At 41.7% G+C, this 13,509-nt stretch overlaps 1 protein-coding gene and 1 long non-coding RNA gene across 7 annotated transcripts in view; one reads left to right on the plus strand and one right to left on the minus strand.

The window, feature by feature from the left end:
• Nucleotides 1-3,069: 3,069 nt before the first annotated feature.
• Nucleotides 3,070-9,814, minus strand: LOC121820180 (uncharacterized). The gene is made up of 2 exons (XR_009601639.1): nucleotides 3,895-9,814; nucleotides 3,070-3,457 (listed from the first exon to the last, which is right to left on the minus strand). It is a non-coding gene; the product is annotated as an uncharacterized LOC121820180 (long non-coding RNA).
• AKAP7 (A-kinase anchoring protein 7) overlaps nucleotides 9,802-13,509 on the plus strand; it is a 124,327-nt gene continuing 120,619 nt past the window's right edge. For all 6 annotated transcript variants that reach the window (XR_009601638.1, XM_060419652.1, XM_060419651.1 and 3 more), the window contains exon 1: nucleotides 9,802-10,135. Coding sequence is in view for 5 of the 6 variants with exons in the window: in XM_060419652.1 (XP_060275635.1) it covers nucleotides 9,889-10,135 (247 nt within the window). In the remaining variant the exon portion in view is untranslated. The remainder of the gene's footprint in view (nucleotides 10,136-13,509) is intronic.

Genomic DNA, 13,509 nt, shown 5'->3' on the forward strand with positions numbered 1-13,509 from the left:
AAATGTTTCTGTTCCATGACCTCTGTGCTAGCTTGCCTAGTAGAAGACTTGAAGGCCACTTTGCATCAGGATAATTTCCTGTATGACACAATTTCGGAAAAACATTCATCTTTCACAAAGGTGTCCTTCTTCAGTTGGCATTCTGTTACTAAACAAGTATTTACTTTAATAAATAAATTCTATTTCTGCACAAATTTGAAGCTTGAGACAGTATATAATTATTTTGGTCAACAGATTTGTGGCATATTATTGGTTGCCCAGATTATATACAACTTGTGACAATAGTTTTAATGGGATTTGCTTATTTTCTTTTCTTTTTTTTTTTTTTTGGTTGGGAAGAAGCAGAGTGCCAATCATTGGTACTTGAAATTACTAATTACTTACTGTATTCCTGTGTTTCAGAAATCATGCTTTGGAGATGAATTAGCCATGTGAATGCAGACTTAATATCCAAAAATGTAGTAACTTTATGATGATTGAAATAAATGTCCACAGGCATTGCTAATCTTATGAGTGGGCAAAACAGCAGGCAAAGGCTGTCAGACCTCCTAAATCTCCACCCTTGACTCCCGTTATTTATCTCCTTAGGATCAAGTTCAATCTTTAGTCAATTCACCAAATAAATAACTCATTCAGTGAGTATGTATTTGGATATGTCTGTGTGCTAGACTCTTGAGTGAGCACTACAAAATCCTTACTCTCATGGAATTTGCATTCTAGTAGGAAAGACAGATGAAAAGTGAGTAGCTGAATAATACAATTTAGATAATGATAATTGTTAAATAGAAATTAAGCAGTTAAATGACACTAAAGTAGCTGTGGTGTATATAGTATTTTCACAAAATAATTCATAGAGAATTATTAATACATTAGCACAATTTAGCTGTGAGATTAATTGACTGAAAGTATGACCTGACAAGATGTGACAAAAAAAGGATGTTTTGTGTGGGGAAAGGACCTGGAAGTGCTTGACTGTGGATTTTTGGTCAAAAAATAGCAATGGAGTGGCTTCCCTGGTACCCCAGTGCCTAAAACTCTGTGCTCCCAATGCAGGGGGCCCAGGTTCTATCGTTGGTCAGTGAACTAGATCCTACATTCTGCAACTAAGAGTTCTCATGCTGCAACTAAAGATCATGCATGCTGCAGCTAAGACCTGGCACAACCACAAAGCAAATAAATATAAAAAAAGAAATGACAATGGAGCAGCTGGAGACTTTGGAGGGAAAAAAGTACTTATGGAATTAATAACATATGTTCCAGATTCATAAAGAAATAAAGATGGAGAAGTCTCCATAAACAGTCCCGAGAAAGGAAAATATTTTAATTGTTACAGCAGAGAAATATAATCACTAAGGAAAATTAATACATAAGACTATATGCAAACTTTCAAATTCTCCATGCTAAAAACCACTGCACACAAATTAAAATGCAAATAAAAAATTGGAGAAAATGTTTTCAATATATATGACAAAGGCTTTAAAATCATTAAAAGAATCTTTAATAGGGAATTCCCTGATGGTCCAGTGGTTAGGACTTGGCAGTTTCACTGCTGGGGCCGAGGTTCAATCCCTGGTCAGGGAATTAGGATCATGAAAGCCACACAGTATGGCCCAAAAAAAAAAAAAAAAATCACCAATAAATACCCAGGTTTTTATGATATAGTCAAAAAAGATAAACAACCTGGAAGAAAAATAAGCAAAACTCTTTTTAATAAAAGACAGCAAATGGTTATTAAATACATAAAACAATATCCAAATTCATTTACAATGAAAAAAATTCAAGTTAAAATAACAAGCCTACCTTTCAAATGAAAAATGAGGAAATAATTAGAATTTCATAAACTGCTTGTAAGCATGAAAATTGGTGGATAATTTGGCAATATATATTTCAAAAACCTTACAATGATTTATAATATTTTACCTATCAAGTCCGGAGAAGGCAATGGCAACTCACTCCAGTACTCTTGCCTGGAAAATCCCATGGGCGAAGGAGCCTGGTAGGCTGCAGCCCATGGGGCTGCACAGAGTCGGACACGACTGAGCGACTTCACTTTCACTTTTCACTTTCATGCACTGGAGAAGGAAATGGCAACCCACTCCAGTGTTCTTGCCTGGAGAATCCCAGGGATGGGGGAGCCTAATGGGCTACCGTCTCTGGGGTTGCACAGAGTCGGACACGACTGAAGCGACTTAGCAGCAGCAGCAGCAGCACCTATCAAGTCTCTTTCTGGAAATTTATTTTAAGGAAATAATAAAAAATATATATATAGATACAAAGATTTATAGAATAAAGTTTTATCATAGAGCTACTTTTAGCAATAAAAAAACTGAGATGTGTTTAAATGAAGCTGAACAATGATAATCAATAGGCAATTGATCAAATACATTGGGTACATTTATATAAAGATTCAATATGCAGTCATTGAAAATACAGAATTTAATGACATGAAATATTTGTCATAATATGTTGCAAGAAACAAAGCAAGCTACAAAGCAATATACAATATAATTCTATTTTTATAAATATATACTATAGTGGTGTGTGTATGCATATATGTATCTAGAAAGATAGACTTCTGGTTGATATATTATAGATAATTTTAGTTATTCCATGAATTGAAAAATTGCATAAAGCAATACAATTTATTTACATAAATTAGAAATTTGAAGTCAGAAATATTTAAAATAATTTAAAATGTTCATCCTGATACTTAATATTATCCAATCCTTTAACTGTATTTGGCTACTGAAATAAAACTATTATGAAATAGAGATGTTAAGTCACTTCAGTCATGTCTGACTCTTTGCGATCCTTGGACTGTAATCTGCCAGGCTCTTTTGTCCATGGGATTCTCTAAGCAAAAATCCTGGAGAGGGTTGCCATTTCCTTCTCCAGAGGATCTTCACAACCTAAGGATCGAACCCCCGTCTCTTATGTCTCCTGCATTTGTGGGCTTGTTCTTTACCCCTAGCACCACCTAGGAAGCCCTTATGAAACAGGGGTAGTGATTTCTTCTTCTTTTTTTTTTTTTTAATGTAATAAACATGGCCTCCCTTTGCCCCGTTATTATTATTTTAAAAAAATTATTTATTTTAAACTGAAGGATAATTGCTTTACAATATTGTGTTAGTTTCTGGCATACATCAACATGTATCAGCCATAGGTTTACATATATACCCTCTCTCTTGAACTTCCCTCCTATCTCCCATCCCTGCCACTTTATTATTTTTTAATGTACTAAACAGTAATTTCTTAAATTCTACACTCACAAACATTAGTTGAAAAGCATACAAGTTTTATTAACCATATGTCCCTCTTCCAACAAAATGAAATGTCATCCGGAGTCACTGTGGGTCACCAAAAGTCTCAGTTGACTTTCTATTGGGTGGTGCAGGTGGTAAAGAATCTGCCTGCAATGTGGGAGACCTGGGTTCCATCCCTGGGTCAGGAAGATTCCCTGGAGAAGGAAATGGCAACCCACTTCAGTATTCTTGCCTGGAAAAATCGCATGGACGCAGGAGGCTGGTGGGCTACAGTCCATAGAGTTACAAAGAGTTGGACATGACTGAGTGATTTCACTTGCACTTTTCTATAGAACTGCGTGACTTCATTCTCCTGTTATCAAATGCAAGTTCATGTGCCTGATGCAGAGTGAGGCCAGACAAACCAAAACATCAGAGTTAAGAGCAGGGAAAGGATTATTGAAGGGCCAAGCAAGGAGAACGGTGGCCCAAGGTCTAGTGGAAGTCAACTTGTCCACCATCTTGGACCTATTTGGTTTTAATCAGTTTATATGTCCTTGGGCTATGCCATTCTTTTAAAGGTTGTGCCTACCCTCTTCTGTCCTGTTTCAGCATCACAAAAGAGAATGAGGGAAATAAAGAGAGAACTCACCACACGGAAGAAGACGTGCAGAACAAATATGCCAATTTAACAGCCAGTCTTGAAGGTCAGAGGTCAGAGGTGGGTGCAGGTGCAGGAAAAGTGTGGCAGCTTGAACTGGAACTCTTCCAATCTAGTTATCTTGACAGTGTACACTGTTATCTGGGGGAGAAAAAGAACTGTTTAAAGATAAACTAAGATAAACTAAGATAAACTAAGGCATATTACAAATTTTGATTTTTTTGAGCAAAAATTGATTCAAATCTAGCAACAACTAACCTAGCAGTTAGAAAGGAGCACCAAGGAATGGTACAAAATGAAAGGTTTTTACAGGTAGAAGGAATGTGAATGAGAAAGTTATACTACACAAAAAACTGAGTTGGTTATTGCAAGGTTGGGCTTCCCTGAGGGCTCAGTGATAAAGAATCTGCCTGCCAGTGGAGGAGATGTGAGTTTGATTCCCTGGAGAAGGAAATGGCAACCCACTCCAGTATTCTTACCTGGGAAATCCCATGGACCGAGGAGCCTGGCGAGATATAGTCCATGGTGTCACAAAAGAGCTGGACACAACTTAATGACTAAACAACAATCACAAATTGCAAGGTTACTTTCCTGTAGGGGACAGCAGGGATTTATCAGGCAGATGACCTACCTAGTGCTGATCAGACAGTTCCTCATTGACTGGTTTAATATTCCATTTCTGGGAGAGCAGAAACTCTAAATCTCTGGTAATATGGGGCTTAATATAAGCAACTCCATTCTGGGCTTGTTGTTTTAACAAAAGGAACATGCTATCTCAATGAACTCTGTAACTCTCAGAGGTCCAAATCATCCTCCTGATATCAGTCACTGTGCCCTATCTACTACGCAGCAGAGCACATGGAAGATGAATTGGTCTGTTCATTTGCAAGAGATTGTCACCTTGAGGACAGAGAGGATCCACCATGACCAAGTGAACTACCAATCAGCTGATCTCTGGTGAGGACAGAGGACTTCTGGAAAGAAGACTGGATCACTGAGATGAGGCCTGGACATGGGCGGCAGCCTGGAAGATTCACTAGTGATGTTAGGCACAGTGTAGAACACTAGATGTATTCTGGAGGGATTTCACTAATGGCTGAAGTTCTGGCTTGAGCAAATATATTAATTCAACTATCCAGATTTAGATATTAATGTTAATAGCAACTGATTTTTAGCCTTAAGGCTAAAAGCTTTATGACATTAAGATTACCCATGATACTGTCTGTTTTTTTGAAATTCATTTGGGTGTGTTGCCTTTTTTTTTTTTTTAAACAAATAGGAGCACAGGTCTGATGGCTAAAAAACTTTTATTCATCATTCAACAACTATTCATTGAATAACCTCTATGCCCTTAGGAAATCAAACACTAAAACAGTCTGTGCCTTCAAGGGGAATTGCCTAGCAATCCAGTGCTTAGGACTGCCTCTACAAGTGGAAATTTATGTCAGTTCAGTTCAGTTCAGTTCAGTCACTCAGTCGTGTCCGACTCTTTGCGACCCCATGAATCGCAGCACGCCTGGCCTTCCTGTCCATCACCAACTCCCGGAGTTCACTCAGACTCCCGTCCATCGAGTCCGTGATGTCATCCAGCCATCTCATCCTCGGTTGTCCCTTCTCCTCCTGCCCCCAATCCCTCCCAGCGTCAGAGTCTTTTCCAATGAGTCAACTCTTCTCATGAGGTGGCCAAAGTACTGGAGCTTCAGCTTTAGCATCATACCCTTCAAAGAAATCCCAGGGTTGATCTCCTTCAGAATGGAATGGTTGGATCTCCTTGCAGTCCAAGGGACTCTCAAGAGTCTTCTCCAACACCACAGTTCAAAAGCATCAATTCTTCGGTGCTCAGCCTTCTTCACAGTTCAACTCTCACATCCATACGTGACCATAGCAAAACCCATAGCCTTCACTAGACTGATCTTAGTCGGCAAAGTAATGTCTCTGCTTGTGAATATGCTATCTAGGTTGGTCATAACTTTTCTTCCAAGGAGTAAGCGTCTTTTAATTTCATGGCTGCAATCACCATCTACAGTGATTTTGGAGCCCAAAATAATAAAGTCTGACACTGTTTTCCCATCTATTTCCCATGAAGTGATGGGACCAGATGCCATGATCTTCGTTTTCTGAATGTTGAACTTTAAGCCAACTTTTTCACTCTCCTCTATCACTTTCATCAAGAGGCTTTTTAGCTCTTCTTCACTTTCTGCCATAAGGGTGGTGTTATCTGCATATCTGAGGTTATTGATATTTCTCCCGGCAATCTTGATTCCAGCTTGTGTTTCTTCTAGTCCAGCGTTTCTCATGATGTGCTCTGCATAGAAGTTAAATAAGCAGGGTGACAATATACAGCCTTGACGTACTCCTTTTCCGATTTGGAACCAGTCTGTTGTTCCATGTCCAGTTCTAACTGTTGCTTCCTGACCTGCATACAGATTTCTCAAGAGGCAGGTCAGGTGGTCTGGTATTCCCATCTCTTTCAGAATTTTCCACAGTTTCTTGTGATACACAGTCAAAGGCTTTGGCATAGTCAGTAAAGCAGAAACAGATGTTTTTCTGGAACTCTCTTGCTTTTTCCATGATCCAGTGGATGTTGGCACTTTGATCTCTGGTTCCTCTGCCTTTTCCAGAAGCAGCTTGAACATCAGGGAGTTCACGGTTCACGTATTGCTGGAGCCTGGCTTGGAGAATTTTGAGCATTACTTTACTAGCATGTGAAATGACTGCAATTGTGTGGTAGTTCGAGCATTCTTTGGCATTGCCTTTCTTTGGGAATGGAATGAAAACTGACCTTTTCCAGTCCTGTGGCCACTGCTGAGTTTTCCAAATTTGCTGGCATATTGAGTGCAGCACTTTCACAGCATCATCTTTCAGGATTTGAAACAGCTCCACTGGAATTCCATCACCTCCACTAGCTTTGTTAGTAATGATGCTTTCTAAGGCCCACTTGATTTCACATTCCAAGATGTCTGGCTCTAGATTAGTGATCACATCATCATGATTATCTGGGTCGTGAAGATCTTTTTTGTATAGCTCTTCTGTGTATTCTTACCACCTCTTCTTAATATCTTCTGCTTCTGTTAGGTCCAGACCATTTCTGTCCTTTATCGAGCCCATCTTTGCATGAAATGTTCCCTTGGTATCTCTAATTTTCCTGAAGAGATCTCTAGTCTTTCCCATTCTGTTCTTTTCCTCTATTTCTTTGCATTGATCGCTGAGGAAGGCTTTCTTATCTCTTCTTGCTATTCTTTGGAACTCTGCATTCAGATGCCTATATCTTTCCTTTTCTCCTTGGCTTTTCAGCTCTCTTCTTTTCACAGCTATTTGTAAGGCCTCATAAAACAGCCATTTTGCTTTTTTGCATTTCTTTTCCATGAGGATGGTCTTGATCCCTGTCTCCTGTACAATGTCACAAACCTCATTCCATAGTTCATCAGGCACTCTTATCTATCAGATCTAGGCCCTTAAATCTATTTCTCACTTCCACTGTATAATCATAAGGGATTTGATTTAGGTCATACCTGAATGGTCTAGCGGTTTTCCCTACTTTCTTCAATTTGAGTCTGAATTTGGTAATAAGGAGTTCTTGATCTGAGCCACAGTCAGCTCCTGGTCTTGTTTTTGTTGACTGCATAGAGCTTCTCCATCTTTGGCTGCAAAGAATATAATCAATCTGATTTCGGTGTTGACCATCTGGTGATGTCCATATGTAGAGTCTTCTCTTGTGTTGTTGGAAGAGGGTGTTTGCTATGACCAGTGCATTTTCTTGGCAAAACTCTGTTAGTCTTTGCTCTGCTTCATTCTGCATTCCAAGGCCAAATTTGGCTGTTACTCCAGGTGTTTCTTGACTTCCTACTTTTGCATTCCAGTCCCCTATAATGAAAAGGACATCTTTTTTGGGTGTTAGTTCTAAAAGGTCTTGTAGGTCTTCATAAAACCGTTCCACTTCAGTTTCTTCAGCGTTACTGGTTGGGGCATAGACTTGGATAACTGTGATATTGAATGGTTTGCCTTGGAGACGAACAGAGATCATTCTGTCGTTTTTGAGATTGCATCCAAGTACTGCATTTCGGACTCTTTTGTTGACCATGATAGCTACTCCATTTCTTCTGAGGGATTCCTGCCTGCAGTAGTAGATATAATGGTCATCTGAGGTAAATTCACCCATTCCAGTCCATTTTAGTTCACTGATTCCTAGAATGTCAACGTTCACCCTTGCCATCTCTTGTTTGACCACTTCCAATTTGCCTTGATTCATGGACCTGACATTCCAGGTTCCTATGCAATATTGCTCTTTTCAGCATTGGATCTTACTTCTATCACCAGTCACATCCACAGCTGGGTATTGTTTTTGCTTTGGCTCCATCCCTTCATTCTTTCTGGAGTTATTTCTGCACTGATCTCCAGTAGCATATTGGGCATCTAATGACCTGGGGAGTTCCTCTTTGGTATCCTATCATTTTGCCTTTTCATACTGTTCATGGGGTTCTCAAGGCAAGAATACTGAAGTAGTTTGCCATTCCCTTCTCCAGTGGACCACAACAGTTTCACAAAGTAAAATCGATGCTCTGGTATTAGGCAGAAAGGGAAGGGAAGACAGTTCTTCAGTATGTTTCTTGGTTGCCTCCAAAAATAATCTTAATGCCAAAGTGGCATATTTTAAGCCCATTCAGCTGTTAACTGTGGATTTGTTTTTTTTTTTTTTTTTTTTTTTTGCTGCTTTTAGTTTGTTGCTTATTGCAATTACTCCTGTTTAATTCTGGAGAAGGCAGTGGCACCCCACTCCAGTACTCTTGCCTCGAAAATCCCATGGTTGGAGGAGCCTGGTAGGCTGCAGTCCATGGGGTCACAAAGAGTGAGCGACACACAACTGAACGACTTCACTTTCACTTTTCACTTTCACACATTGGAGAAGGAAATGGCAACCCACTCCAATGTTCTTGCCTGGAGAATCCCAGGGACGGGGGAGCCTGGTGGGCGGCTGTCTGTGGGGTTGCACAGAGTCGGACACGACTGAAGTGACTTTGCAGCAGCAGCAGCATGTTTAATTCTCAGCTATTAGATGACGAACTCCTTGAGAAAAAGACTTGTCTTATTCACATGCACACCCTCAGAACAGAACAGACTTTAGCGGAATCAGTTCATAAGTACTATGGGCATGGAAACCAAATATCCAATTTGCTAGAATTATTTTGCAACCAGGATAATGAGGTTTATGACTTTTTGTGTATGGTTTTAATGTCAACTATTATGACTGAGGTCCTTGCTTCATTTCCCTTTCAGGGTGTATTCAAGATAAGTGTTGTCTCTCGTAAAATAGGCTATATTAATTTGTTGGGAGACATACCTGATTTTCTTACTGCAAGGTTTCTTTGCACTTAAAAGAAAACTCCGGTAAAATTCTGATCTAAAGCTGAAAGTCTTAAAAAAAAAACTAACAAGTACTTTCCTTCCATTTTACTCATATTATTGCTTCAATCTGCAAACACAAGTAGCTGCTTTCCATTTAATTTATAAACATGAAACTACTGTTAAAACTTTGAGATTGCCACAATTTGGCTTTTTTTTTCCTGTAAAGCAAATTATTTAATTATACAGACAGACAAGGTGTCGTTCCTGTATATGTCTCGCTCTTCAAATGTTCTGTAATCAGAATTCTATGTTTTGAAAGCTCTTTGCAAAACTAAAAACATGGATCCTCAGGAGACTCCAATCAGGGAATGCTTTCAGTCAGCGACCAATCTCACCCCTTGAAGCCTGGGATGGGAAAGGCAGCCCAGGGGAGATAATCAAGCCCTGCCAAAGACAGCAGAGGGCCCCTCCCGGGAGCAGAGGCGGGGTCGAGGGCGGAGGCGGGGCCGGGGGCGGAGCGTCGCCGCTCAGAGAGGAGCCCCCCGCCCTCCCGGCAATTGGCCTGCGTCGCTCGCCGGAATCCGGGTACTGCGGGCGCTTCGGCTCGGCCCTTTCCACTCGTTCTGGGCGCTCTGCCTGGGCATGCAGTTACTTCGAAGACTGCGGCTCTGGGGGCTCGGCGCCTCCGCAGGCCTGATCGCCTCGGCCCGAGCCCCGGGCGCCAGCCGCTACCACCGCCCCCCGCCCCGCCCCCGCGCGCCGCCCGCCAGTCCTCCGCCCCGCCTCCGCCCCCGCGTCGTGCTTAGCCCGGAGTCGCAGCGCCCGGCCGTCGTCGCCTGCAGAGGCCCGTCGCCCGCCACCGCTGCCTGCATGGAGCTCCCCGGAGCTGGTGAGCTCGGGCGGGCGGTGTGGGGCGACTGGAGTTTGGGGGCGTGGGCTCGGCTTGGCCGCGGGGAGGGCCCGGCCTCTCCGCCCCGCCTGCGCCCCCAGCGCTTGGAGCGCGATCCCACGCCCGCCCTGCCCTGGGGCTCCTCTTCCCGCCCTGCGGGGAATTCGGTGTAGCAGCAGAGAACCCGATACAACCGGGCATGATCAGTGCTGCTTGTCAGCGAGTGTTTTTGTTCGTGCACGCACTGTTGGTGCGACGGGAGGCCGGGAGTGTGAACCCTTTCTAAGTTTCACTTTTCTTTCCCGATGATCTTCTAACCTTTTAGAAACTTCATGCCGACACGTACCCTCCGACGGTGTTTGTGTGATCAGCAAAATCTAGAAAAAGCTCCGTTTTTATACTTTATCACAAAGGCTTGAACCGCCGCACTTAGGTTTTCCTCGTAGAATTTTATTATCGGTGTGGAAGTGACCTCTCTAAACTGGCGCCAGATCTGCAGTAGGGCTCAGAATGAGTTTCCAGTTTATGTCAGCATTTGCTGTGAACTGAAGTTGGTGGGTAGAGCGAGTTAGGGGTTGGACTTTTGGTGAAAGGCATCAACAAGCCAATTAGAGAAAAGGTGCTCTTCTGTGAAGGAAATGTCAACCCACTCCAGTATTCTTGCCTGGAGAATCCCACGGACGGAGGAGCCTGGTGGGCTACAGTCCACGGGGTCACAAAGAGCAGGACACAACTGAGAGACTTTCAAGTTTTTTTCATGTGAGATTTTTGAAATATAAACGCATGAAAATGAAAGTGAAAGTGAAGTCGCTCAGTCGTGTCCGACTCTGCGACTCCATGGACTGTAGCCTACCAGGCTCCTCTGTCCATGGGATTCTCCAGGCAAGAATACTGGAGTGGGTTGCCATTTCCTTTTCCAAGAGATCTTCCCTACCCAGGATTTGAACCCGGGTCTCCCACATTGTAGGCAGACGCTTTAGCGTCTGAGCCACCACATAGATATAAAAAGCATGAAAATCTTAAAATGTTATGTAATAACCGTTCACTAGTGTAAATATGTTTACAATTGTTGAGGGAATGAAATGATGAAGACCTTGGGAGGTCAATGCTGAGGGTGGGAATTTTTGAGATGCAGTTATAAACGGAAACTTGTCAGTGTCAAAGAGAAGGGTTTCCCACCCCAGTTCCTTCACTGTGTGGCCTTGGAATTGAGGATGCTGATGGCATGCTTTTAAGATGTTTGTGGAGTTTAATGCCTTTTTACATTGCGTTTCACATATTATTAGCTTACTTTGTCCATTTCTGGCTAGTAATTTGGGTTGTAATTTTGTTCCTTTTTCATGATGTGGAAACCAAAGCATGGAGGTCAGGTGACTTGTTGACAGCTGTCAACATTTCTCCAGTTGTAAGATGTTTCTATTTTTAGTAGCTAGGCCAGAGCTGGCATGGATGATGGAACTGACCCTTTCCACTGATTCTTGGGAACTATACCAACTATATATCTATTGTTTAGTTGCTAAGCCCTGTTGACTGTTTTGTGACCCCATAAACTGTATAGTCCAACAGGCTCCTTCTGTCCATGGGGTTTCCCAGGCATATTGGAAATAGCTTCTTGGGGAATATACCTACCTAGTAGAGTGAGTAGAAGAGAATTTTGCTTAATAAAGTTGTGCTTTGTTATCCAGATAGGAAACTTACAATTTGTGTGAGGAAGGGCAGACTATTCTTTTTTTCTTCTATCGGTCTGTCTTTGATGAAGTCATTTGTGGAAGTACACATATATTTGAATATTAGTGTATACTTCATGTACAATTTTATAATGTATTTTAAACATATGCATTAATTGTTTTCTTATAAAACTAATGACTATTTGAAACATTTGAATAGCAGGAAATGTATTGAATACAACTATGTCAGCCTTTTTGTCTATAATTGTACACATAGTACAAGTGCATATGCATTCTTATATCTGCTCTTTAAAATGAAAATGCTCTTCTTAACCAGAACAGATACCAGGCAGATATCTGGGTGTATTATATTATATAAAATGTGTATATTATAATATAAACTGTTAATGTGAACTTTCCAGCAGTGCTGTTGCTGGCAGGTTTTGGTGGTTGAGTAACTGGATTCAAAGTCTAGCCTCAAGACCTGTAACCTGAGGCAAGTTGCTTAATTGGCTAGTCTGTGAAAAGAGTTTAATATTACCCTGTTATCAGGGTAATATTAAACTAAGGGAGTTAACCATCTTCTGTAAAGTGCTTTCAGCAATGCCTGGCATAGACACTTGCTCAAATGTTAGATATTGTTGTTACTGCTAGTAGTGGTTAACCAGTCTTACCTCTTTTGTTTTTGACCACGCCATTCAGCTTGTGGGATCCTAGCTCCCATACTAGGGGTCGAACCCTTACCCCTACATTGGCATCTCAGAGTCTTAGCCACTGAACTGCAGGGAAGTCCCCCTCACCTAATCTTTACGGTTTTAATTCACTTAGCAACATTACTCTTACTTGGATTTGTACAAAAGAATTTTAACAATAGTTAAACCAAATTTTAAATACAGTGATCAATTTATAGTTTAAGTCCTTTATTTCAAGGTTGGTTATTATTTTATTTATTTATTTCTGGCTAAGCTGGATCTCTTGTTGCACACAGACTTTCTCTAGCTGCAGAGAGCCGGGGCTCCTCTTCGTTGCGGTACACATGCTTCTCTTTGCAGTAGCTTCTCTTTTTGTTTAGCACAGGCTGTGGGCACCTGGGCTTCAGTAGTTAACGGCGCACAGGCTCAGTAGTTGTGGCTCACAGGTCCTAGAGAATACAGGCTTGGTAGTTGCTGCTAGCAGGTTCTAGAGCTCCAGCTCAATGGTCCTGGTGCTTGGGCATCGTTGCTTGTGGCACATGAGTTGAGTTTAGTTGCCCTGAGGCGTGTGGAATCTTCCTGGACCAGGAATCAAACTCATGCCCCTTACATTGGCAGGCAGATTCTTACCCCAAACTGTACCACCAGGGAAGTCCAAAGGTTGGTTATTTTAAGGCAATTTTTCCAAAACAAAAATATGTACTTCTGTAAAAGAAAATATCATTATGATTGTTGTTCAGTGGCTTGCTTGGGTGTGTCTGACTATTTGTGACCCCATGGACTGCAGCACGCCAGGCTTCCCTGTCTTTCAACTATCTCCTGGAGTTTGCTCAGACTCATGTTCATTGAGTCAGTGATGCCATCCGAACATCTCATCCTCTGTCGCCCCCTTCTCTTCCTCCCTTCAGTCTTTCTCAGCATCAGGGTCTTTTTCAGTGAGTTGGCTGTTCACATCAGGTGTCAAAGTATTAGAGCTTCAGCTTCAGCATCAGTCCTTCCAATGAATATTCATGGT

Source organism: Ovis aries, chromosome 8 (genome assembly GCF_016772045.2).
Source record: "Ovis aries strain OAR_USU_Benz2616 breed Rambouillet chromosome 8, ARS-UI_Ramb_v3.0, whole genome shotgun sequence".
Classification (NCBI taxonomy): Eukaryota; Metazoa; Chordata; class Mammalia; order Artiodactyla; family Bovidae; genus Ovis; species Ovis aries.